At 43.8% G+C, this 25,650-nt stretch overlaps 2 protein-coding genes and 2 long non-coding RNA genes across 17 annotated transcripts in view; 3 read left to right on the top strand and 1 right to left on the bottom strand.

The window, feature by feature from the left end:
• LOC126985476 (hepatocyte nuclear factor 6-like) overlaps positions 1 to 3,412 on the top strand; it is a 296,520-nt gene extending 293,108 nt beyond the window's left edge. For 4 of the 7 annotated variants that reach the window (XM_050840429.1, XM_050840431.1, XM_050840430.1 and 1 more), the window contains one exon: positions 1,415 to 1,563. Coding sequence is in view for 3 of the 7 variants with exons in the window: in XM_050840435.1 (XP_050696392.1) it covers positions 1,415 to 1,669 (255 nt within the window). In the remaining 4 variants the exon portion in view is untranslated. Of the gene's footprint in view, positions 1 to 1,414 lie in introns of all 7 variants that reach the window. The other 3 variants (XM_050840435.1, XM_050840433.1, XM_050840432.1) reach the window with 1 other exon arrangement.
• Positions 3,413 to 6,002: 2,590 nt separating this feature from the next.
• LOC126985473 (uncharacterized) lies at positions 6,003 to 11,508 on the top strand. Of its 3 annotated transcripts, none has more exons than XR_007738733.1 (4): positions 6,003 to 6,165; positions 10,166 to 10,285; positions 10,842 to 10,985; positions 11,230 to 11,508. It is a non-coding gene; the product is annotated as an uncharacterized LOC126985473 (long non-coding RNA). The 3 variants fall into 3 exon arrangements; XR_007738734.1 differs by having other exon boundaries at positions 10,842 to 11,004; XR_007738735.1 differs by having other exon boundaries at positions 10,839 to 10,985.
• On the bottom strand, positions 10,344 to 18,493 carry LOC126985475 (uncharacterized). 5 transcript variants are annotated; one of them, XR_007738739.1, is made up of 6 exons: positions 17,617 to 18,493; positions 14,571 to 14,680; positions 13,593 to 13,795; positions 12,715 to 12,819; positions 11,156 to 11,360; positions 10,344 to 10,955 (listed from the first exon to the last, which is right to left on the bottom strand). It is a non-coding gene; the product is annotated as an uncharacterized LOC126985475 (long non-coding RNA). The 5 variants fall into 5 exon arrangements; XR_007738737.1 differs by having other exon boundaries at positions 11,282 to 11,360; positions 13,593 to 13,858; positions 17,617 to 18,222; XR_007738738.1 differs by having other exon boundaries at positions 11,282 to 11,360; positions 13,593 to 13,851; positions 17,617 to 18,220.
• Positions 18,494 to 19,033: 540 nt separating this feature from the next.
• LOC126985472 (uncharacterized) lies at positions 19,034 to 24,353 on the top strand. Of its 2 annotated transcripts, XM_050840426.1 has the most exons (5): positions 19,034 to 19,217; positions 20,443 to 20,587; positions 21,361 to 21,580; positions 22,010 to 22,125; positions 22,405 to 24,353. In XM_050840426.1, exons 2-5 carry the CDS (start codon positions 20,456 to 20,458, stop codon positions 22,462 to 22,464), a joined length of 528 nt encoding a protein of 175 aa, XP_050696383.1. In that variant the 5' UTR covers positions 19,034 to 19,217; positions 20,443 to 20,455; the 3' UTR covers positions 22,465 to 24,353. The 2 variants fall into 2 exon arrangements, with proteins under 2 accessions (XP_050696383.1, XP_050696384.1); XM_050840427.1 differs by lacking the exon at positions 19,034 to 19,217 and having other exon boundaries at positions 20,444 to 20,587; positions 21,341 to 21,580.
• The last annotated feature ends 1,297 nt before the right edge of the window (positions 24,354 to 25,650 follow it).

Raw genomic sequence — 25,650 nt, 5'->3', positions numbered from 1 at the left:
TTCCCGTAGTTAGTTAGATAGATAGTTAGATAGTTTTTACGGCTAAGTTTGTAGTATGTCGAATTAACTCTCGAAAATGCAGCACTTCTAGCTAAAAAAATAAAAGAAAAAGCCAAACTCCCCACCTAACTGTTTTCTATCACCTTTTGCGTTTGCTCCCCGTTAGTTAGATAGTTTTTTTATGGCTAAGTGTGTAGTATCTCGACTTAACTCCGTGAATATGCAGCACTTCTAGCTAAAAAAAATGGGATGGAAAAGACAAACTCGCCTCGTGACTTCATGAACACTAACACGGCGTTTCAAAAATCCGGCGCCAGTGTTTGGGGAGGATCGGCTGCGTCGGCCTCGGCTTTGATGGTGCGGCGGGTCAGCGGGGTAACAATGGGGCCGCCGCACTCGCCGCCGCCGCCACAAAAATCCTCGGAGCCGCGGCGGGAGCCCAACAATATGGCGCGGTGAGGGGCCGGGCGGGGCGGGGCGCTGGAGGGTCGGCGGGAGGGTCCTCGAGCGGTGACTCTCTTTCATAAATTAATGAGTGTCTTGTTCGATGAGGGTCCTCGGCTGCCCGGCCTCGGAGCCATAATTAAAGAGTCCCGCGTGTGTCGCCCTCACCCTGGCACTCTCGGGCGCCCCTCGTCTCACCCTGACCCACCCTACCTCACCCTGACACTCCCTGTTTCACCCTACATCACCCTGGCACTTCTTAGCACCCTTTGTCTCACCCTACACCACCCTGGCACCCCTTGTTTCACCCTGACTAATTTACATCACCCTGCCACTCCTCAGGGGCTCGCAAGGCTCACGGAACGGCACTGCAGCCCTCACAGTCCCCTTTTTTTATAGTCCCCAGACCCAAGTGCCCTTCTCACAGCGTCACAGTCCCGTTTTAAGTCCCCCAGTCCTCAGCGCCCTCCCCCTCGCCGCTCCTCCGCCCCCGAGCCCGCACACCCGCAGGACATTTTAGTTAACCTTAAAAACCCATTGCCTTGATCATTGCTTGCCCGTCAGTCCTCGCCGCCGCCGCCGCCGCCGCCGTAGTCACATAAAAGCACCGTCATCTTTGCGTCTCCTTCCGTCCCGCTGTCCGTCTCATCCCTCCTGACATGCTACTCGTCATCTTCGCTCCTCCTCCTCCTCCTCCTCCTCCTCCGCCCAAGAGTCTGTCTGACAAGCCGGAGGGCGGCGACACACCCTCACACGCCGCCCCTCAACCCCGCGGAGCCTCTCGGGCGTAAACCCCCGCCGAGGAATTTGTCGGAGCCGTAATGTCGAGGCTTATTTATTTTGGGGCTTATCATTGTGTTGGCGGAGGCGGTGCTGTATAAATAGTGTGTGTGTGTGTGTGTGTGTGTGTGTGTGTGTGTGTGTGTCCCCCTCCCCCCTAGTGTGTGTCTAACCCCCCCTTGTCTTGCAGGAGACGAAGCGGCCCAGCAAGGAGATGCAGGTGACCATCGCGCGGCAGCTGGGCCTCGAGCCCTCCACCGTTGGCAACTTCTTCATGAACGCTCGCCGCCGCTCCATGGACAAGTGGAAGGACGACAACGAGGGCGGGTCCAAGGTGTGCGGGCTGGCCCCGGGGGGCACGGTGGTCCACATGGGCCAGGTGCCTCAGATGAGCAACCAGACCAACACCATGTCGGGCCACTGCCTCGACGAGCACGACTTGTGACAGGCCACGCCGCAGCCCCTGGTCTACCTGGCGCCGCAGTAGCCGCGCAGCCCACGCCCACCGGCAAACGCTACGGGACAGGCGCCCGCGGGCACCCTCAGCAATAGCGCGACCCCCAGTCGGTCCGCCCTCCGGGCCCGCCCCGGCCCCCGCCTCGCCCCGCCGCACAGTACAAGCAAGCAGCCCGTCAGGGGCGCGGTGGTGGTGGTGGTGGTGGCGGCCCGCACGCCCACACACGCCACAGGTCACTTCAGGTCACAGCAGACGATGCTCGGTCAGGGCGGGAAGGATCCAGCCAACCAATGATCTCAGCACACTCCGCATCGGTCACTAGTCACGCCAAGATGGATTTGTCATAGTGATAAGTTTACCCTCATATTAGTCTAGAGGACTTTGATGTTGAGTATTTATTTTTATGTATTTATTGTGTAAGTCACCAAGTAACTCAGTTTTGTAAGTGAGCCTCAGTCAGCGGCGGCCCCGCGGCCCCGAGCCCCGCCGCCCGGGGCGCCGGCCAGGCCGCCGCGCACGAGTCTAGTCACCTTCGCCTCAGTTCGTTTCGTCGAGGCCAGTCATCGGTCACCACGCCTAGTCAGGTTATGCCATTCCAACTAATCAAAGCTCAGATCTTTGCTAGTCATCGGGAATTCGCAGACATTCCAGAACTTTGCCAAAGAATGGAAACAAATTGTACTTAAAGAGTATTTTTTGCAGCTGTGGTAACATTTACACATGTACTTAATTTAGTGTTGCTAATTTATTGATAACTTATTTTCCATGTTTATGTACTAAGTTTGTTATACTATATTTTTATATTAGGGAGAAGTTGAAGGGGCGGCGGGGGCACGGGGGGACGGGGCGGGGCAGGATGGGGCGGGGCAGGGGGCCCGGCGTGCCCTGTTCCCCCCACCCCGCCCCGCCGACCCCGCCCGCCCAGCCCCGCCGCCGGTAGTGTTTTACGTTCCGTGTCTGGCGACGCTGCTAACAAACTCAGTTAGGATTTTTGTGGCGCCGCGTTATGTGATGAGTTGTGTAGGTGACGCCGCCGGCGTGGCCCTAACAAGATTGAGATGAAAATTTATGTTAATCTGCAGCGCCGCGCCACCCAGGCAGTCAATCAGTGAGTGCGGGCGGCCTGCGGGCGGGGCCTCACTCCCCCCGGCCGCTCCCCCCCACCCCCGCCAGGTGGGGGCACCTCTATCATATATTATTTTTTGTTGTTTTTGTTGATGCGCCGCGGCTTAGCGTGCCATCACGTGTGGCGGCGGGGCAGTGTCGCGGCCGCCGCCACACTCTTCGCCTCCTCAAAATTCCGTTTCGACCCAAAAAACCCGCAAAGAAAACAACACACACGCCACGCGGCTCGTCCCCGCGGGGCCGGGGCGGGGCCGCCGCCTCGCCCTCCGCCGGGGCCTCTGCCCCACCAGGCACGGTCCCGGCCCCGGCGAGGCTGCCCGGCCCTGTCCCTCCCCGCCCCACCCCGAGGCCCGCCCCAGCAGGGCCTCCTTACTTAGCGGATGTTCGTTTTTATTGTTTAGGTGCTTTATGAAACATTATTTTGTATGATTACATTCTTACGTCACGAACACTTGATAGCGGGGCAGCCTGGCGGCACGGCGCCCCGTCGCTGCCGCCGCCACTGCTTCCAACAGCCCGCCGCCGCGACACGCGCGGGACGAATCAAAACAGCAGGACACACACACACACACACACACACACACACACACACACACAAAACAACAACTATAACAACAATAACAACAACAACAACAACAACAACACAACATAATATACACACCCACAACAACAACAACAGCAACAACACAACACAACACAACACAACATAATACACACACACACACACACACACACACACGCACTTGCGCCACACACCGCCGTGGTCAGTTCCGCTGCTGCTGCTGTCGTTTCTACACAAAATTTCAAACTTTCCCTCCTTCTTCCCTTCACCCAACGCGCTCCTCGGGGGCGGCGGGCCCGAGGCGGCGCCCCGGACCCCCTGCCCCTGCCCCGCCCTCCCCCGCCCCCCAGTACGCATGACGGAATTCCTGTTGCGTCACTAAGCAAGGCGAATATATGCATTCTTTTACACTTTTATATAGAGAATAATCTTCGTGTAGGTTCCTTCTGTGGCAGCATGATAACAAGTGACCTACGCTGTAACCGTTAACAAGATGCTACCATTTTTACAGTTAAGGCATTTCTGTCTCGTTTCTACTTAATCTCTGTTAGACTCAGTGTCTTGAGTTCGTTCAAAACCGTCATGGTGGTTTAGTACAAGAATTTGGGCGAGTCGACCAGACACTGTACAGCTTTGTGAATAGCTTAGTTTTTTTAGCGTGTAAGGTAACACTTCTGTTGTTGCATGTTTTGTTTTGGATGACTTGCCCAAATAGTTTTGTCGAGTAAAGTTAGACACCAATAAGAAATGTGACATGTTAATACAGACACAAACGACAAGGGTGAAATTATAACTAGGCAGATTTTCTCTGCCGATAACTATTTGCCTGCATGTATACCACTCTAGATCACTCTAGACCAAGCTTTGCCCTCTTGTCGGTTGTTTACTATGTAAGTGGTGAGACTCTAGGCTTAAGTCATCGTGATGAAGTATGATGAAGTACTGCGTGCGTCGGTTCTGGTAACTTATCAGCACTGAGTCAAACGTGTGCACAAAGCGAAGGCCACCGATCCTCGACAGCCGGGGGGAGGGGGCCGCGGCGGGGGGCAGCAGCAGGCGTCTGGCCGCGCCGCCCCTACACACACACACACACACACACACACACACACCGTAGCTTTAATGACTCACTCCACCTCCACCTCCTCCTCCACCTCCGCTGTTCACTGTGGACACAACTCCAGGGTTACAACAGTCTCCGGGCAGCAGGCTCATGATGACCCCTTGTTAGGCCTCCCCAGCTTCCCCGGGGGGGCGCCGTGCCTCGGCCAGCCCCTCGCCCCGCCGCCCCCCACACCTCAGGCCGGCCCCCTCCCCCCCCCTCGCGCCGGGATGCCTCACAACCTGGACTGATCACAGTGCAATAATAATACTCCTGTATGGTTCTGACGGAACACATGCGCTACTGTTAGTAATGCTAAATATTACGTACATACGTACTGTATGGTTTGTTACAGACCATGGTGGACACATATCAAGTTTTTATAATGTGACACTGTACAGAGGCGGCCAGCGAGGCCTGGTCGTCGGCTTCTTGCTGTTCGCGGAGAACCAACACCCCGCTGTGTGAGCCTCGGAGACGTAGCGTAGCACACCCGCTGTACAGACTGTCGCCCGCCGTCTCTCTACCCTCTAGTGCTGTATGTATACTGCACCCTATTTTTAGTCCATGTGCTAGAGACCTCCTTATATGCCTTAACACAAGTGTAGATTTAAAGGTAAGGTGGCAAGTCGGGGCCGCCGCCGCCGCCGCCGCCCACCCGCCACCACACTCTACTTCAGTTGTTGCATACGAGGGAGCCACCACCACCACCCCCTGGCCCCGCCCCGCCCCGCCCCGCCCCGCCCCCTGCGCCCGTCGCCACGCGCCCACACCCACGGGTGTCCTATATTCTTATTGTAAGACAAGAGAGGAAGAGAGAGAGTGGGCGCGCGGCGAGGTGGAGGCGTGGACAGGGCGCGGCCGCGGGCACGTCAAGGGTCAGGCAGCACAAACTGTACCCGCCGCGCCGTTGCCGCCGCCACGCCAGCGCCCGCGGCCGTGGCGGCGGCGGCGCGGCGCGGCCCACCGTCTACCACTCGGCGTCAACATTGCCCTCTCAATATGCAAATTGTTTTAGAGACAATGTACCATATATCCTTGTCAAAGTGAATAAACCAAAGCAGAGAGAAAGGTGGCTTTTATTACCGGCATTCCCGCCATGAGGCGAATCCCGCAGCACTGTGTGATCTTAACGAGGCGTTACGGCTGCTGCCTCGTTCGGAAGGAAACCATAAGTGCTTCAACTGTGCTTGTTTGTGATGGTCGTCACAAACTGCTGTCTTCGTACAGAATCAAGCACGGCTGGTAAGGCGCATCAGTATTCTTGTACGAATAGTCTTTGTTTGTCTGTCCCTGGTGACAGACAGACGAAATAGATATAGCCTACCTCGGTACACTAGGAAATTATGAAACTATATCAAAAGTGGAACTTATAGGAGAGAGAGAGAGAGAGAGAGAGAGAGAGAGAGAGAGAGAGAGAGAGAGAGAGAGAGAGAGAGAGAGAGAGAGAGAGAGAGATTTCGACAAATATGTAATGAAAAAATATATTAAAATTTAATACATGAAAAAATACCACAATATAATGAAACCAAGAATTCGAACCCATGGAGCTGCTCCACGCCTGCGCCGAAACATCAACTCGCCGAGGAGCTCCACAGTATCCACAGGCGGTGCTCGTGTGAATGACCTCCCTCTTCTTCCTCCTATTGGGCCTTCTACAGCGATCCCCGAACATCCACAGCCAGCCAGGGATAAGAGGTGAGTCTCAAGTATCAGTATATGGTATAAAAAGCCTCAGCAAAAGAGGAAAATACGTGTTTGAAGTGATAAATGTGTGGGTTAGACAGGCTCCTCCCCCTCCCCGTCGCTATACAATGACCGCTGTAGCGTCTCCATGATTTCATAAAGCAATCAATCAGTACCCCTCCTCCCCTTGTCTTCACTCTCCTCTCCTGCATAAGCGCCACAGCCTGCCAGCATATAATTAGTGTCGCAAAGTAGTAATTGCTAATAGTCTCGTATGGTGGTTGAGTCTTGTTCCGAATCCTGCTCCGAACAAGTGAAGAAGGTCGCCAATCGCTTCCCAGCCCTCGCTCCGCCACTGTATGTTTCCCTGCTCCTACGCATTGGTATAGTGTCACGGTTGTCATTGTTTACATGTAATGATCTTTGTTATCTTCGAGTTGCTCTTGCCGAGTGTCCCCACGGGTCGGGTCGCTCCCCTCTGTGTGTGGCGCGCCGAGCAACGGTGCCAGATTGTCGTACTTAGCCGCTTATGTTTCCCGACTTCCTACCCGAAAACTGTCTTCTGGGCTCCAATAACGAAACTCATTTATAGTTATCGTTAAAGATCGAGTTAGATCCTGATGTTTTTTGGCAATAATTAGGCTTCAGAAACCGGTAAATAATATGCTCTGAGTACGATAATCTGGCAACGGTGGCGCCGAGGGATCCTACCAACACCCACTGAAGGTCGAAGGTAACGGTTCCAAGTGCCTGAGTGTGTAGTAGCTGGTTTTAGTAAGTAGTTATAGGCCAATCCCTGCAGTCACTTTAATCATCGTGTTAAGACCTATGTAAGTTTGTGTTGAAGGGATAAAATTGCGTGTTAATTGCTTGTATGATGTAATGGTGTGGTAGTTTGACCCTCCCTCTTCCTCCCTCGCCGTCCTTATTTTAAATCGCCCTATGTAAGTTTGTGTTGAAGGGATAAAATTGCGTGTTAATTGCTTGTATGATGTAATAGTGTGGTAGTTTGACCCTCCCTCCCTCCCTCTTCCTCCCTCGCCGTCCTTATTTTAACCTCTTCAGTACCATGACGCAGTATATGAGTCATTTCATCTCTCGAACCATATCCTAGAGACGCTGTATGTGCGTCATGGTCATTGGACTATTCTACGTAGTCTGTAAAACCAGGATATGGCATGGAGGTTATGTTTTGTCTGCTTGTATTGAAGGGGTTAAATCGCCCTATGTAAGTTTGTGTTTAAGGGATAAAATTGCGTGTTAATTGCTTGTATGATGTAATGGTGTGGTAGTTTGACCCTCCTTCCTCCCTCCCTCTTCCTCACTATCCGTCCTTATTTTTTATCACCCTATGTAAGTTTGTGTTGAAGGGATAAAATTGCGTGTTAATTGCTTGTATAATGTAATGGTGTGGTAGTTTGACCCTCCTTCCTCCCTCCCTCTTCCTCCCTCGCCGTCCTTATTTTAAATCGCCCTTCTCCCGTCTCGTCTATTTTAAAGCCCCCCAGCTAGGGGAGTAAAATTCCAGGGAAGTTTGAACTGGGAAACTTAACATGGGAATTTTCGGAAACTTTGAGAATTGAATAAAATTTGTTTGCCTATGGTGCCTTTGGGCTTTTTTTAGGTTGAAGTTATTGTTGCCTTTTTGGACTAAAGTTTTAGGGGGTTGATAACGAATGTCCCTGAGCCCGGTGGTGGCGCTGGCTGGATTAAAGTGACGCTTATTGAGGCACCTGCCGCCCTCCTGTTAACCTAACCTAACAAAACCCCAAACAGTTACTTTAGGTCTTGACTCAGAAAATTCATGTTTCCTTACTGATGACTTTCTATACAACAAAGTGAGGCCAGTCTTTGTTGATTTATACCATAAGGTGCTGGTTATTTTGTGTTTGAAGATACTTTAAACTTAACCTAACCTAACAAAACCCCAAACAGTTACTTTAGGTCTTGACTCAGATAATTCATGTTTCCTTACTGATGACTTTCTATACAACAAAGTGAGGTCAGTCTTTGTTGATTTATACCATAAGGTGTTGGTTATTTTGTGTTTGAAGATACTTTAAACTTAACCTAACCTAACAAAACTCCAAACAGTTACTTTAGGTCTTGACTCAGAAAATTCATACGTTTCCTTACTGATGACTTTCTATACAACAAAGTGAGGTCAGTCTTTGTTGATTTATACCATAAGGTGTTGGTTATTTTGTGTTTGAAGATACTTTAAACTTAACCTAACCTAACAAAACTCCAAACAGTTACTTTAGGTCTTGACTCAGATAATTCATATATGCTTCCATACTAATGAGACTTTCTATACAAATTGAGTTTGAAGATACCCTAAAATTAACCTAATAAAATGCCAAACTGTCACTTTAGGTCTTGACTTGTTCATATATGCTTCCTTACTAATGAGACTTTCTACACAAATTGAGGGCATTCTTTGTTGATTTATACCATATGCTTCTGGCAATCATGTGTTGGAACTGGCGGTGGCCGAACTGGTAGCGTACTAGGCTCACATTCACCGCGTGATGGACGACGCGGATTCGAATCCCCACGCTACCACTCGGATTTTTCAGTCACCGCCGAGTGGCTTAAAACTACCCACATGCTGTCCTGAAGACCACCCATCAACCCGGACTCTAGAGGAAGCCGTCCAAGCGAATCAAGAACGAGTTCCGGGGGGCAGCATGAGCCAATACAAGATGGCGCCACTATAAAACACTCGCCTGCGCCAGAACGGGCTGCACCGACCATCAGGCCCCACCTGGAAGAAGCCTTGGGCCGACCATCAGGCCCCACCAGGAAGATGCCTACCGGCGCAACAGGCAGCGACGTAAAAAAAAAAAAATTAAAAAAACCTAACCTAACAAAGTGCCAAAACAGTTACTATAGGCCTTAACTCAGAAAATTCATTTATGCCTCCTTACTAATGACTTTTTATACAACAAAGTGAGGTTATTCTTTGTTGATTTATACCATAAGTTGCTGGCAATCACGTGTCTGATGATACCCCAAACTTAAGATAACCTAACTAAATCACAAAGTTACCATGTCTTGACTCAGGAAAATCCTATATGCCTCCTTACTGACTGAGTGAGGTCATTCTTAGTTATTTTGTGCCATAAACTGCCACCTTTTGTGTTTGAAGATGCCCCAAACTTACCTAACGTAAGAAAATCCTAAGAAAAAACAAAGTCACCATACATCTTGACTCGGAAAAATCCTCTGTTCTTCCTTACAAAATGAGACTTTCTATATAATGCAGGGAAGGCTTTCTTTGTAAATTTTTGCTGTAGGTGTCTGGATATCATGTGTTTGAAGTTCCTTAAACTTAACCTAACCTATTGGAAATACAATTTTTGTTGCTTAAAACTTTTTAATCAATAGTTATATTAACCAAAATTGATTTGTTTATTAATACAAATACACGTGTGAAAAACTTGATAATTCCCAGAAACTTTCCCACTCTTTGCAACACTACCTGCAGCCTTCCAGAATTGAGAGCAAATGTATTATTAATGATCAAGAAAGCAGTGGCGTAGCAGTGGGGGCACACCCACCTATGAGAATCTGGTGCCCCCAACAGGCCACACTAATACCCACCAATGATATGATCTTATAGTATGCCCTCAACCCATTTGGCATCAGAATGCTGTCGAACTCCCCCCATACTCAGCTGTACCCCCCCAGATGCCCCCTATATACCCACACCACTGCAAGGAGGGTGGAATGAGTGTATTAAGAGGTATATTAGGAGCTAAATGTGACTCCTCTGATTATTCACTTGTCTTGTCCTAATTGTTCAACTAAAATACTATAGGAATTTCACTTAAAACCTGTACAGGATTTAACTCCTATTTGATTAGTCAGACTAAAATGCCATAGGAATTTCTCTGAAGCACCTGTTTAGAAATTATTAATGCTTATTGGATCAGAATTTATTAACACCTTTCATTTGTTGGACTTAAATGCATTAGGAATTGCTCATTAAAACCCGTCCCTCCCCCAGAGGGCCGAACACCTGGTGAGCCTTGGTCTGCATGCTGGTGAGGCGGGCACACACCATGGCACCGCTCCGATTCAACACATTGACAAAATGACAGAGAAGAGTTATCTGAAGACCAAGCAGGTGTGTTGGGGGGGTATAGTGTGTAATTATTTGTGTAGGCTGAAAGAAAGATGTAGCAGCTTTTTTACATTTTTAATCTTTCAGATTCTATTTTATTTTTCCGAGTTTGTCAAAGTTTCACCCTTGTATTTTGCAGCAGTTTAGTAAAAGTATTCAGTACAGCATACATATTTCATGCAACACTTACTGTGTACTAAATTGTATTCTAAGTCTTTTTTAGGAGGAAGAGACATACTTCAGGTTCTTCTGAGGAAGTTGTATTCTTCAATGATGTTAAGCTGGTCTAAGTGTATTTGAACATTACCCAAATTTAGTAGTATGAGTACTAGATTTGGTTGACAGTTTTTCAGCAATAGCCTTGAATACCTTGTTTGTGTAGACTGAGGTTGTCACTTGTATAACTTTGCACCTACACAGATAATTTGGCAATACTGCAGCATCATTCAGCACATCCATTTGCATTTTCATATTATAGTTGTGACATCCAAACTATTGCCAGTGAGAGAATAGCAGTACTGTGTAGACTTAAATGAGCTAAATCACATTCTTCCAGCAGACTGCAAACCCAGAGGCCGGCACCTTCAGGGAGGGTGATGACATGATGCAGTAGCAGAAACAGCCAGACTAGGCCGAGCAACCCCAGGAGCTGTCTGATGAACTGGTGATGCTTCTGACAAAAGAGAGAGTGACATGAGCAGGAGTGTGTGCCAGCAGCCCCAGTACCTCTACCATTTATTTCATTATCTTGCTATTATCTCATAGTAATCTATTGCCTTGTAGTATACTGATAATTATATTTATTTTAAATTCAACTTAAGCTATCTTTTATAAATTGCTCTATTGCTATTTAAAAATTCTTACAATAATTACATTGCTATCATTCTCACTATGCAAGTCGTCAACAAGAAATTCTTTAGTTGACAAACATTTTTCTCTTTGAACAGAAAGAAGCAATGAACGGACAGCTTTGGTAGGTAGATCACCAGGCGGCTTTACCTCCCAGTGAATCTCTCCATCCCGGCAGCAGGTTGTCGGAGGGCCAAGTCACCGGTCATGAGCCACAAGTATATCACACCTGAAAGTTTTTGAACAAGATGTGTCAAGTTTAGCTGCAGCAATGATCACTCTCCTCTTCCATCTAACAAATGCACAGGACTGATCTACAGACTTGTGAGGCAGGACCTATATTTTGTCAGTGCTTAATAAACTGATTCCTTATAAGACTCTTAAGCTTGTTTCCGGAGACTCTTTGAAGTATTTATGACTTAACCATTTTCATGAATAGCGTTGGATGTGGACCATTTTCATGAATAGCGTTGGATGTGGTTCATATATGGTCATGAGATTCTTTCAGACCTTCCACTAAATCGTTTATTAGCAAGTGAATAATCAAGGCACATACCTTCTATACGTAACTTAATTATGCAGCCAAGAGCTGTCCTCCAGCACGAATATACTGACCAACTTCCTGGGCTCTGCCCCACAGTTACTTTCCACCATACAGGAGTAGTAAACAGTTGAAGCAAGAAAACAGAGGAACTTTATGAAGGATTATATTTTGCTCTATCTTAGAGAGTGTCTGAGTAGAGTTTACAATTTCTTGTCAGTAGGAACGTGGCATGGGAAGAATGCCTGGATGGAGATTCGCCTGGGGAAACCCTGCGAGTGGTGTCATAGGGTGGACGAGGCAACGCTTCGCCATTGCGTTTGCCCCAATTGATTGATGGAGTAATCTAATGTTTAGGCTCATGAACCCAACAGCACTTTGTGCATGCGATGGCAGGCTCACTTTTCCTAAATATCATATGGTATCTTGGTAACACTAAATACAGTATTGGTGTCAGTGCCTGGAGTAGCGGCATCACCTGTCAACAGAGTGGAAGGTAACTATTTGGCGCAGCCCAGAGAGTGATGTCACAGCAACTTCACAATACATTTGTGCTCAAGGGCAGCTCTTCAACACAGAATTTTACATTACAAATAAAGGGGAAGTGCCTTAATTATTCACTTTGGTTAAAAAACGATAGTGACAAAAATTATCGGCAGGTCTGAACCAATTTGACAAAACATGAACCTAATCCAACACTTTGTTACGAGGGAACGTGGCCTCTGAAACCCACAGTAAAGATCCTTAAAGCATAAAATGCAAATTTGACACATTTCAGCTATTTTTGGCCAAGAAATTAATTGCATTCATTTTTTCAGCTATTCTTAGTCAAAAAATGGATAGTTTAGAATTTGATTTTTAAACCATACAAAAAAATGAGGAGTCAATTTAGAAAATAGAAGTCATCAAAAATTAAAATAAGTCAAAAAAGCAAAACATGAACACTCCAGCCATGTTTAACAAAACTCTGGAAATGGCTGGGTAGTAAGTAAATAGAACAATTCCATAAGAGGTCACATATTGTCAAGACAAAGAGCCTCACCTAGGATGCAGCACAGTGAGCTGAGCACCAACATCTGTGGCTCACTCTCAATGAAGCAGAGCAACGCAGGGAGATGATTTACTGGCCTGGCTTCACCACAACCACCTGCACAAGACAACATAGAGACCAGTTAAAACATCAACGATGATCCAACACTCCTTTGTCTTTAGGATAACGAAGGAGCTGGCTTCTGGGGGGTTTCTTTAAGATAAGATATAAATACTTGGCAGTAAATGTTAATGTTTAAAAATAAGGAGTATTAATGGAGATGACCTGACATTCCGTCCTAAAGAAACTAAGAAATACAAATTGTTTAATATTTTCCCAAAGATAAAACAAATATTAGAGGCTTAAAAAGAGGAGTATAACGAGATGAAAAATCAAAGGCAACCAGACACATCCCATGAATTTAATTTGATGAGTACATTAACCCTCAAAGGACACAAAATAATCTTAAGAGGTGACCTTGGAGAATGCAACAGCCATTTTTCAAGTAGGTACATTTTTCGTAAAAGCATATGTGATACTTATAATTTTGCAATTAAAGTTGGAGAGTTTAGTTTAGTCGGCGCAACATCTGTGGTCATATGCCGGAGAGAGACAGAAGGGGAAGGAATAATAGGAGAAGGGAACAGATCCCAGGAGACGGGACACAACCCCCGATTAATACCTGGTACCCATTCACTGCTGGGTGGACAGGGGCGTAGGGTATCGGAATTTTGCAATTGAAAATCAGAGTGAAACAACTAATGACATTTAAAAATAAACAATTAAGGTCTATGTGTGCACATGAGGTAAAGGACTTGACTTTATGTGCAAATTTCCTTGTATTCTGAAGCAAAAAATAAAATAAAATAAAAAGCGAGCCATCACATTACCTCTCCCCAGCTGAGAGGTGGCTTGTCCTTCCTACTGTATTCAAGGAAGTGCAGCGCCGACATCAGCTCATTGGAAAGGCGTCAACGGAGAGGAAGCGTTGAAACTGCCTCCCTATCCTGCTCTCCGAGGCCACGGCTGCCTTGTCAGGGTTTACGGACATCTCTTCGGCATCCAAGCCTGCCTTCGAGACTAACCCCGGCTCCTGCAAGTTGGGTGGTGTTACTCTTAAGGTGTTCTTTAAGTAGTGGCTCGGCATCTCTATGGGCTGGAAGTGGTTGATTACAAGGTGTTACTCTCAGGGGTGTTCTTAAAATTAGGCCTTAGCATGTCTATGGGGTGTGGAAACAGATCCATGGGGGTTTTGCAACAAGATATCTAAAAAAATTATTGAGTAGCTTTGTCCAGTATCAAGCATGTATGGTGTCCTCTTAAAATCTAGCAAACATGGCTAGAAAGATTGCCATAAACAACTGGACAGAATGATTACACAACGGAGGCAGAGATGAGGGATGGAGGAGGTCAACTTACTCTCCACATCAAGGAGAAGCTGCATGTTGGGAAGGGATGGGATAGAAGTGAGATGCTGGGGAATTGGTCACATAACAATACGTCCGTTTATCTAGAACTTCCAGACAGACAAACAAGGCAAGGTTTAGACTGTATAAGCCTCCCATAAAGATGTGTGCCAGATGTCTTTCTAGGAGCAACATTTCATGGACTTTGTTTTTTTCTATTCTTAACCTTCGCTTTGCTTCTTGATACAACAATATAAAAGAACTTCTACACAGACAAACAAGGCAGGGTTAAGACTGTATAAGCCTCCTGTAAAGATGTGTGCCAGATGTCTTTCTAGGAGCAACATTTCATGGACTTTATTCTTTTCTATTGTTTATCCTTCGCTTTGCTTCTTGATACAATAATACAAGAAAACTTTAACACAGACAAGCAAGGCAAAGTCAAGACCATCCGAGCCTCACCTGAAGATATACGCAGATGCTTGCCGAGGGCTGTTGTGGGGTCCATCACAATAAAGACCAGCACAAAGTCCTCAAGGGAAAGCTCTCCAGTCCGCTGGCTGTCCACGACCCTGAAGAAGTAACATAAAGTAACACTTGGTAACACCTGCTCTCTCTCTCTCTCTCTCTCTCTCTCTCTCTCTCTCTCTCTCTCTCTCTCTCTCTCTCTCTCTCTCTCTCTCTCTCTCTCTCTCTCTCTCTTTTCCTTTTACTTCTCTCTCTCTGACAACCATTACTCAGATGGATTCACGGTTACTATTCACCTCCAAGCACGCAACAGTCCTTCACAGATATAAAATCAATTAGACTAATATAGTACTCCTAAAAATGGAAACTAAGCGATAGATAAAAACAAGGACAAATATTACCCTGCCAACCATTACTAAGACTGACTCATACTTATTATTTCCCTTCAAACACACAACAGTCCCTCATAGCTTAACCTATATAATATCAAAACCAACCAAAGTCTTATAATCCCTGGGAAAATAGGTGAAAGATAACAAGAAAACAGACTCATGCTTACTACTTCCATTCCACTATCAAAACCAATCAGTCTTATAATCCCTGAGAAACAGAAAATAAGTCAAAGATAACAAAAAACACAATTATTACACTGACAACCATTACTGAGACTAATTCATGCTTACTCTTTCCCTTCAAGCACACAACGGTCCCCCAAAGCTTAACCTACCCAATATAAAACCAACCAAAGTATTATAATCCCTGAGAAACAGAAAATAAGTGAAAGATAACAAAAAAACAGACAATTATTACCCTGACCACCATTAGACTGATTCATGCTTAGTATTTCCCTTCAAGCACACAGCAGTCCCTCATAGCCTAAACTACATAATATTAAAAGCAATAATAGCGATTATTAGAGTGAGGGTAACCTACTAATTTCAAGACACTGACTGCTTATATCTGGACAAAACAAGATGCTTTTAACTATGGAGACAGTAATTTTTAATGGAAATCAGTAAATAATCAACTTTCCAATGCCATTGACAGTCTGGGGGCATCAGGTTTGACACACAGGCCTGGCAAGGGACACTAAATTGCTATTGGTGTTTTTTCAGATGAATTTTACATGTTTAAAAATAAATATGATCGGTACGAGACTATATATTGGGTCATATTGTAGTGCGGCGACTAGGCCTGATAAGGGAGCCTCCCATAACCCACCTGGCGAGTGGGGTACCTCTTTGGCCGACTCGGTAAGGAGTGGCTCTCCCGTGATGCTGGTCGCAGGTTCAATCCCAGGCAGCCGGCAAATACCCTCTCCTTGTCTTGATTAATTTCTCGTGTTTTTCGATACACGCAGAGGACGTGTGGGACCGGCAGTAGTAGAAAAATCAAATCTCGGGGCATTTCACTGGTGGTATAGCAGTGGGCATCCTCTCCTGCAATTCTGTTGCGTTTCCCCAAAGGGGTAACAGGTAGGATGGCCCATGCTCTCCGAGGGTAATAGAAAATGGGAGAGTTGAGGTACATATGTCTCTACAGGGACGTTATGGAATAACGAACCGATAGTGGTCACTGTCCAAGGTCTCAACACACCGAAATTAATCTGCATAAAGGGGAAAGCCGTGTAGTGCAGCGACTACGCCTGATAAGAAAGCCTCCCATAACCCACTTAGCAAGTGGGGTACCTCTTTGGCCAACTCGGTAAGGAGTGGCTCTCCCGTCATGCTGGTCGCGGGTTCAACCCCAGGCACCCAGCGAATATCCTCTACTTGTCTTGATTAATTTCTTGTGTCTTTCGATACACGCAGAGGACGTCAAAATCAAATCTCGGGGCATTTCAGTATTATAAAACATTTCGTCACCCAAAAACACATATTTGATGAGACTTTCATAGGAGCTGCGGGCATTTCCAGGAGTAGTTTTATGACCCTGATCGTAGTTTGACCCTTCTTCTGTACCATGAACCTGAAGAAACACTCATTAGAACCCGACCGACCCCCTATTTGACCTTTGGAAATAGCTGATGTGAGAAGCAAGAAAGTCTTATAATACTGACCTAAGAGTGGAAGAAGAGGCACCCTTTATCAGCACTGACTCTAATGCCTCTTAAACTATCACTAAAGGAAAGCATCACTGTAGGTAAGCAACAGTAAGGAATTCATATAATTTTTCATGGATTTTAGGGCATTTCTGACCATTAGAAAAAAAATGGTATAAATGGTAATATGGTAAAAAATGTTAAAAATGCCTGGATAAAAATGTTAAAAATGGTAAATGGTAAAAAATGCCTTGGTAAAAATGCCTGGGATTGGAGTGTAGCAATGTCCACTTATAGCCTGTGAATTCAGTGGGTTAAATTCTCATAATAAATAAAACAGAAAATAAACGAGAAATAAGAAAAATACGGATAATTATATATTATTTACCTTGTGGGGTGTAGCAATGCCCACTTATAGCCTGGCGCTCAGTGGGTTAAATTCTCATAATAAATAAATAAACCAGAAAATAAACGAGAAATAACAAAAATACGGACAATTATATATTATTTACCTCGTGGGGTGTAGCAATGTCCACTTATAGCCTGGTATTTAGTGGGTTAAATTCTCATAATAACTAAATAAAACATAATAAACGAGAAATAAGAAAAATACGGACAATTATATATTATTTACCTTGTGGGGTGTAGCAATGTCCACTTATAGCCTGGCGCTCAAAGGGTTAAATTCTCATAATAAATAAATAAAACAGAAAATAAACGAGAAATAACAAAAATACGGACAATTATATATTATTTACCTCGTGGGGTGTAGCAATGTCCACTAATAGCCTGGTGTTCAGTGGGTTAAATTCTCATAACTAAATAAAAGATTATAAACGAGAAATAGGAAAAATACGGACAATTATATATGATTTACCTCGTGGGGTGTAGCAATGTCCACTTATAACCTGGTGTTCAGTGGGTTAAATTCTCATAATAACTAAATAAAAGCTAATAAACGAGAAATAACAAAAATACGGACAATTATATATTATTTACCTTACCCGTGGAGCTGGAATCCCCTGGTCACCTTGCCCCACCGTCCCCCTGGGCAGTCTGAGGGGCTCGTCATCCCCGTAGATATATGCGATCACTCCTCCTCGGTCTCTTGCTGATACACGAGCAGGGGAATAATGTCAGGAAGCATCAACGTCCATGAAAAAGTGAATGTCTCCTTCTTCGTCCTCCCCGCCCCCTTCTCCATCTTGCCTCTCTCCGAATGTCTGTCCCTGGCTCTGGCTTGGACTTGTTTTTACCCTCATTTATGCTATTTCTATGTAATTTGCCTATTATTTGCACACTTTTGAGCTTTGAAAATATTGTAATGTCTAGTTTTTTTTAAAGTTGTGATGCCCTAAATGTTTAAGAAAAAGCTAGATCTGTTCCTGGCTCTGACTTGGACTTACCTCCACTCTCATTTATGCTATTTTTATGTGATTTGTCTATTATTTACACACTTTTGAGCTTTGAAAATGTTGTAATCTTTAGTTTTTTAAGGCTGTGATGCCCTAAATGTCTAAGAAAAAGCTGGATCTGTTCCTGGCTCTGGCTTGGGCTTACTTCCACTCTCATTTATGCTATTTTTATATAATTAGTCTATTATTTATACACTTTTGAGCTTTGAAAATGTTGTAATGTTTAGTTTTTAAGGTTGTGATGCCCTAAATGTCTGATAAAAAGCTAGATCTGTCCCTGGCTCCCTTGGATGAATTTCGAAAACTAACGCAAAATCAACCCAAAAACTCACTCTTAAATTATTATCAAAACCATCAAAGTGTCATTTAGCGAAGTGCATTTAATCTCTGGAGGTATTTGAGCCTAACTAAACTACTTGTCAAAATAATAAGTTGCATTTTTTTTATGAAACTAACACAAAAATCAGACCAAAACTCATTCTAATATATAATCCAAACTAGCAAAGTGTAATTTAGTCAGGTACATTAATATCAGGAAGCATTTCAACCTTACAACCTCCCTGTCCCCCTGCTATCCTCCCTCAACCCCTCAAGGAACACCCTCAGCAGGTGGTGTGTGTGTGTGACCTGCTCTTGTAGGTGTGTACCTGCTGCTGCTATGGCAGTCTTTTACTCTTTAGTATTTTTACTTACTATCTCTTATCTCTGTGTTCATTCTGTCCCATTTCATCTCTCAATGTTCCACGTCCACATGTTTTTATGTTATATTTGTCAGGGGGGTGCCCCGTGCCCTCTCCCTGCTGCTTTCCTTGTACCCTTTTTCTATTTTCATTTTGCTTTGTCACATGTACACATATATGTATAATCTCTCTCTCTCCTCTCTCTGGGGGTTGGGATGGCATGTTCCTCCCTTCTCCCTTGTTGTTTACCTGCAACAATAAACTATCAATCAATCAATCACCTTACTAATTAAACTATACGTACCTAACGATAGTTTTCATTTATTTACTCTCAAGAGGTGCTGGAGCCTAACTAGCTTGCCTATCCTAAACAATATATATCCTTATTATCTATTCATTTCCATTATTTTCGTGATTACAAGACTGAATGGGGGTAAAATTGCCTAATCTGTGGAACTACCTGACCAGCTGTTCCATTGTTTACACTCAACAGCTGTGGGCCGAGGTGAGGGAGGAGGGCCGTGCCTGTTATTATTATTCCTTATTTTCTTCCTTCACTCCTTTTCTTTTTTCCTACTTTTATTTTTTTTCCTTCCTTCACTTTATCCTCTTAATTCTTCGTCTTCCTTCTTTGTCTCTCTCTGTTCCTTCACCTTCACACACTTCCTTCCTTCCTTCTTTTATTTTTCCTTCCTTCACTTTATCCTCTTTTTCGTCTTCCTTCTTTTTTCTCTCTCTTCCTCTTCTTCACTTCCACACTCTTCCTTCCTTCCTCTCTCTCTCTCTCTCTCTCTCTCTCTCTCTCTCTCTCTCTCTCTCTCTCTCTCTCTGTTCCTCTTTACATACAGTTTTCAGTCTTCCTCCACATACTTCCTTCCTTTCTTCCTTCTTTTCCTTGTTCCTAATGTTCTTACTTTCCTTCCTTTTCTTTATTCTCTTCTTCATCTTCCTCCTTTGTCTCTCTCTGGTCCAGACCAAAGCCTTTGCCAGTGTTATTTCAATATAATCAAAACTAAACCAAAGACTAAAAAAAAAAATTAATAACCAAAATGTTAGAGGAAATTAGCCAAAGTTAGCTAAGTATTTTTTGGGGTCAATTTTAAGTCAACGCCAATGGACATATTTTGCACTCATGAATTAACTCCAATATCTGTTTGTTATCAATGAACTAAAAACTTCTACTTAAGTAAATTATATGAGGAATGCAAAGCAAATCATTCCTTCTGGTGGTATTCACTTAAAATCAGCTGTTTAATAATCTTATGAAGGGAAATTTCAAAGTAACGCAATCACTATTATGATCCTGTTTAGGCTCACTGACATATATAATTCCCACATCTGAACTGTTAATCATATACCTTACCCCTGTGTGTGATGTTGTTTCCGTGACCTACTAATGTATTAATAACGTGTTCCTTTATGGTTAGAGTAACAAAATTCCCAAAATAGGCAGACTTTCCCAGTGTCCAGTGTCCCTATTACTATCATTTCTTATGGGGAAATTATGTTTAAATAACACAATTTTAAATAACACAACATCTCCAGGAACGTAACCCTCGTGTTAATCAAGAGGTGACTGTACACACCTGTCTTCCATTCACAAACCTGCCCTTCCAGCTACACACACCTGTTTTTCCATTGACACACAAACCTGCTCTTCCAATCCATACATCTGCCCTTCCATACACACACACCTGTCATTCCATTTACTCACACATCTGTCCTTCCAGCCACACGCCTGGCATGGAAGACTTCGGCAGTAAGCTTTCGGGTGATTTGACCTTTAAATACGGGACCTCCACACCTGCCTACGGGGGCGGCTCCAGCACACCCGCCTCCGTGACCACACCCAGCTACACGGCGCAGGAGAGGCAGGTGTGTGGAGGGTATCAGGTGTGGTTGGCCTAGGTGCACTGGAAGACAGCTATAGGTTGACAGATGTTCATAGAAATTCATTAAGATCAGTTTTTTATATATAATTTGCTTTGTATATAAGTTGACTGGCCTTCTGCAAATTCCTGAGATCTTTTTGTTTGATGAATTATAAAAGGTGTATCTTAATGAGCTTGCAAAGGTATAATTACATCAGTACGCTTGCAAAACGTACTCATTTGCATTTCGGAAAGATCATATTCTGGGCTAACCATTCATTTTCTCACTATTCAGAAAGGACAGCATGATGGATATGAATAAGTGAATGACATGTGCTTCTGCTTCCACCTTTTCCTTATTGGCCATTACTTGGTCTTCATTTACTGTACAGGTGGAAAGTTTTTTTTTTTTTTTTTTTTTTTTTTTTTTTCACCAGAGGAAGCACCCAGTCAAGGGCAAACACAAAAATCACTAAGAAAAAAGCAAGCAAAGATAGAGTTGCCCAAAAGGAAAGGTGATTAAGAATAAGACACCTCTGCACCCAAAATTGACTTCTCTTTTGGACACTCTTTACTTTTGTCTATTATGGGAGCGGTGAGTAGCGAGCTTTTTTTTTTTCTCTGCACTCTTTTTGTTGCCCTTGAGCCGTCTCCTTTGCTGTAAAAAAAAAGAATAATAATAATAATAATAATAATAAAAAAAAAAAGCTTAAAATACTTCTAAAAACAAACTAAATATAAATAAAACGCACATCAGAAGAGTGAAACATCCCCCAGATGGATGGAAGCAAGGGCATGGCCGGAGCGACTGGAGGGAGTGGTGTGGAGGAGCTGGTAGAGGGAGGCGGAGGGAACACACCAGGTGGAGGCGGCGGCCGGAAGAAAAAGAAGAAGCACAAGAGTGGAGAAGACTCTTCTGCCGCAGCCAAGCCATCCGCCGAGGGAGTGGAGGACGAGCTGGTGGATGCGGCGCTACCAATGCTCTCAGACAGCCAGGGTGTGTCGAAGAGTCTTGAACTTAACCTGGCTTAGTTATTCTTCTTTCTTAATTACCTTGATTTCTCTTTGTTTTTCTTTCTTCTTCTTTCTTGCCAGACCTGTTTTCTCTGTCTTTCTTTTTTCTTACCTAAAACTTAATTTCTCTTCATTCTTCTTCTTTCTTGCCTAATTTAATCCCTCTTGGTTCTTCTTATTCTCTGGTACTCTCTTTTCCTGGTTCTTTTTCATCTTTTTCCCTGACTAATTCAATCTCTCTTCATTCTTCTTTCTTACTTAACATAATCTCACCTCTTCTTTCTTGCCCTGCTTAATTTCTCATTTCTTTTTCTTTTTTCTTTCTATGGCAGCAGCAAGTAGTGTTGTAAAAAAGTTGTAAAAAAATGCCCCAATCTTGACCTTCAAATTTTTTAAGACCTCACTTTCACAGACGTTGAGGACCTGCTGTTCCCATCCACACTGCCGCCGCCAGGAGGTACGCTGGTGGGGGGACAATACCTCCTCAACAACTCCCTTCTCGACCAGATCCTCACTGAGAAAAAGATGGTGAGGATGCTGGTGTGTGCCGAGACCTCAAGGACTTGTCACTTAATTTCTTGGTTGTCATTTTGCTTGTTTGTCACATAAATCTTAGTGGTTTTCTGTTTCCCACAACAGCTCAGTGAATTGGACCAAAGACTTAGGGACTTAACACTTGACTCTCCTATTCTTGTCATTTTGTGTGTTTGTGTGTTAGGGAACAGTTAGTTTGGTTTTCTTTTTCTTATAACAGCAGTGTGGACCGACCCAATATTGAAACTAATCATCAGCTTACCTTTTTTTCAGCAACTTTTGCAGTCTCCAGAGGTGATTGAGTTCTTGAGGAAGCAGTTGGCAAAAAAGTGAAGCCAGTTGAGAGTGCAGGAACAAGTCAGGTGACCAAGGCCTATGAGGACATCTTCTACCCTGGTCCAAGGCTGGTGGGGTATGCCAGGCCTCAGCCTCACCTTAGGATTGACAGGACATGAAGGAGGCTGAAAGTGTGTCGGTGTGCCCTTGAGACTGTGTGCTTTGTGGTTTTCAGCAGCCAAGGGTTGTCCTTCCAGTACCTTGCCCAGAGGAGCAGCCTTGTGACCTGCATGCCTTTACCTTCTGTAATTTAGAAGCCTTATTTCCATCACAGTTCACTAGCCTTAATTGTTTGCTAATGTTTTGTTCTCAGCCCTCTGGAGCTGTATCAGGCACTAATTTAGAGGAGTCAACTGTAAAGGTCTTATCAAAGTGTCTTTTGTACTTTTACCTTTGTGAGGCACCGTTGAAAGCCTTGGATGGCCTCCAGTGAGCTGAGGACTGCATGTTGTAAAGGCATATATGTAAAAAAACCTCATATTACATAATCATGAGGAAATCTAAACTACACAATTTTCATTAATCGGATTTAAAACACACGTTTGCACTCACTTCATTTTCCTTCTGCCAAAGCCTGTGTTCAGGAATACAGGTCCTCACAGTGACCTGACAGAGATAACCTCACAGTGCTTCATCCATCCATGACTAATTATAAATGCATTTGGAACCTATACTTTACTAATACATACTTTAGAATACTAATGTACAAATACAATTTGTTCATTCTGGCTTGGAAGATTTGTCTCAGGGGAAGACCTAGTCTAGAAGACAGAGTAATAACAAGGAAAGTGTTCATTCAAGTTGCAACTTATATGATTGAACAAATTACCTCAAAATTCTGACTGCGTGGAGAACTATACTTGTTCCCGGTTTCTCAGACTTCTAGTTGTTACATTAGTTAAGCATTACATTACTTTGTCCTTTAAGTACAAATACGTAGAGTTAACCTAAATTATGCATGTTATCAAGGCACCAGACACACCCAAACACACCCAGTGCCTCACACATCCACGGACACTTCCAACTAAGGTGCACAAAGCTGTCTTGATTGTCATACTGAAAACTTGTACAGTGTGTGGACTTGACTGCCACTAAATGCAAGGTTTGGAGCAAGTGCCATAAACAGAATGAATATTAGTTTGGACAATACACCTGTACTGCTTGTATGAGTGTTGTGCTTATGAGAGGCCAGAGCCAACACTCCTAGTATAAGGCTATTACTGGTTGGCTGTGTTTACTTCATCGTAACAGAACTGAATGTTTCATATTTTGTGTTTTGCTATGGAAGAGTTGAGTCAAGATGTATTTTTGTATGTGCCACAAATTTTAAGGGGAGGCACACAAACTTGGGTTTACGAATACTACTTATAAATGCAAACTCAGTTACCTTAAGACTAGTATTATCAATTAGAGTTATATTTGAGGCCATTAGTACATATTTCCATTGATATACTGGGTGGTACTTTGTTCCATGCCGTGAACCATACAGGTTTTGTCTTGCAGAGGCACAAGCTAGGGCAGACTGGTGGAACAGTGTGATTCATATGCCAACAAATGGTGCTGTGCAGCAAACCAAGTGTACTGCCTATGTGTGGTTTCCAAGCTCAGTAGTGTGTCATGTGTCCAGTCAGGTCTGTATTTCGACAACAGTACTTTTGAGAGCTGAGTTTTTTTTGTAGCCTCTCAAGTACAATGTTGGCTCTTTGGGGTCTTCAGTTCAGTTCAGTTGATGTGGCGAAGTATAGCCTTTGTATCAGCGCTTCTGTCACTGCTGTTTTTCACTGTGGGTTCTGCTCCTTTATCTTAATTTCTTTTTTTTCCAGATTTCAATCAGTTCTTTTTTATTCTCATTGTTTTCTTTGATGAATAAAAACTTTCCTATGATACCATTTGGATTTTTCTCATATTGCTGTTGTAGTTCTATGCATTTTTTTTCTGTTTTCCTGAAATGTAGGGCACTGGGTAGAGAGTGAAGTCTGCCTGCTAAAGAACCTTCCATGTTGAGATACTGAGATCCATCGCTGGAAGAACATGTTCCAGTCTTATCAAGCATCACTGCTCACTACATTTTGCAGCTAAAAATTTCAGAAAGGAGGCTTCTTGGTGACTTCACTGATTGCCCCTTTACTGTCTGTTACACAAATTTATCAAAAAAATAAATAAACTTATGAATGACCTAACCTAGCCCAGTGGTAGATCTAGGGGGGGGAGGGGGGGGCCACCTGGTCACGTGGCCCCCCCCAAAAATAAAACATTTTTAATAACGGAATTAATAATAATAATAATAATAATAATAATAATAATAATAATAATTATTACTACTATTATTATTATTATTATTATTATTATTATTATTACTATTATTACTATTATTTATTACTATTATTATTATCATTATTATTATTATTATTATTATCATCATTATTATTAAAATGTATAAATGAAGGTTTATCTACTAGTTTACGTTAACATATGTTTTAAAGCTAAAAAGAAAAAAGGTGAAATACACCCCCAGAACTACACTACAGTTCATTCACGCTCTGCAAGTTTCGCCTCGCTGACTTGTCTAGTACGCGTATCAAGCCACATTTGGGCGGGTACTGGACAAGGGGAAGAGACAGGCTCAGAGAGCTGCGGCTGGTCGCTGTTTATGTACAAAGACTACCTCTTAAGTGATCCAATTCTGGGCCTTGATGATTTACATGATTATGCCACTGAATTCAGAATGTGGAGATCACTTTGGTCTTCTGTACCTAAAAGCTCCTTGCCAAATACTGTACTTGATACATATGAGAAGTGCTCACAAAATTATCCTGTTACAAAAAAATTATTACTTATTTAAGCCACTTTGCCCATTCCATCTGCTACAGCTGAACAAAGATTTTCTACACTTAAATATATAAAATCATACAGACGGTCAACTATGGGCGAGGAGAGATTGAATGGGCTTGCAAAATTATACATTCACCGTGAACTGACCAACGGTGATCTAACTGAAAATTTTGTTACGGCTGTCACTATTAAAAAAAAAAGTGCCCCCCCCAAAAAAATATTTCCTAGATCTGCCACTGACCTAGCCAAACCATGCTGAATATCTGATATGATATTATAGTTATTATTCTTTTGCTGGTTATTATTCTTTTGCACAACATATGATGCCTGTCGGTTTCCTGCTATGGGCTG

Source organism: Eriocheir sinensis, chromosome 59 (genome assembly GCF_024679095.1).
Source record: "Eriocheir sinensis breed Jianghai 21 chromosome 59, ASM2467909v1, whole genome shotgun sequence".
NCBI lineage: Eukaryota > Metazoa > Arthropoda > Malacostraca > Decapoda > Varunidae > Eriocheir > Eriocheir sinensis.
Note: the sequence above shows the minus strand (reverse complement) of the source record. Positions and strands in the feature narration are given on the sequence as shown.

What these genes read in the sequence shown, in the direction of transcription:
- LOC126985472 (XM_050840426.1), top strand. Translation starts at nt 20,456, where the DNA reads ATGGAAGACTTCGGCAGTAAGCTTTCGGGTGATTTGACCTTTAAATAC. An exon ending in ACACGGCGCAGGAGAGGCAG is followed by an intron (nt 20,588 to 21,360) that starts GTGTGTGGAGGG and finishes AACATCCCCCAG; the next exon opens with ATGGATGGAAGCAAGGGCAT. An exon ending in AATGCTCTCAGACAGCCAGG is followed by an intron (nt 21,581 to 22,009) that starts GTGTGTCGAAGA and finishes TCACTTTCACAG; the next exon opens with ACGTTGAGGACCTGCTGTTC.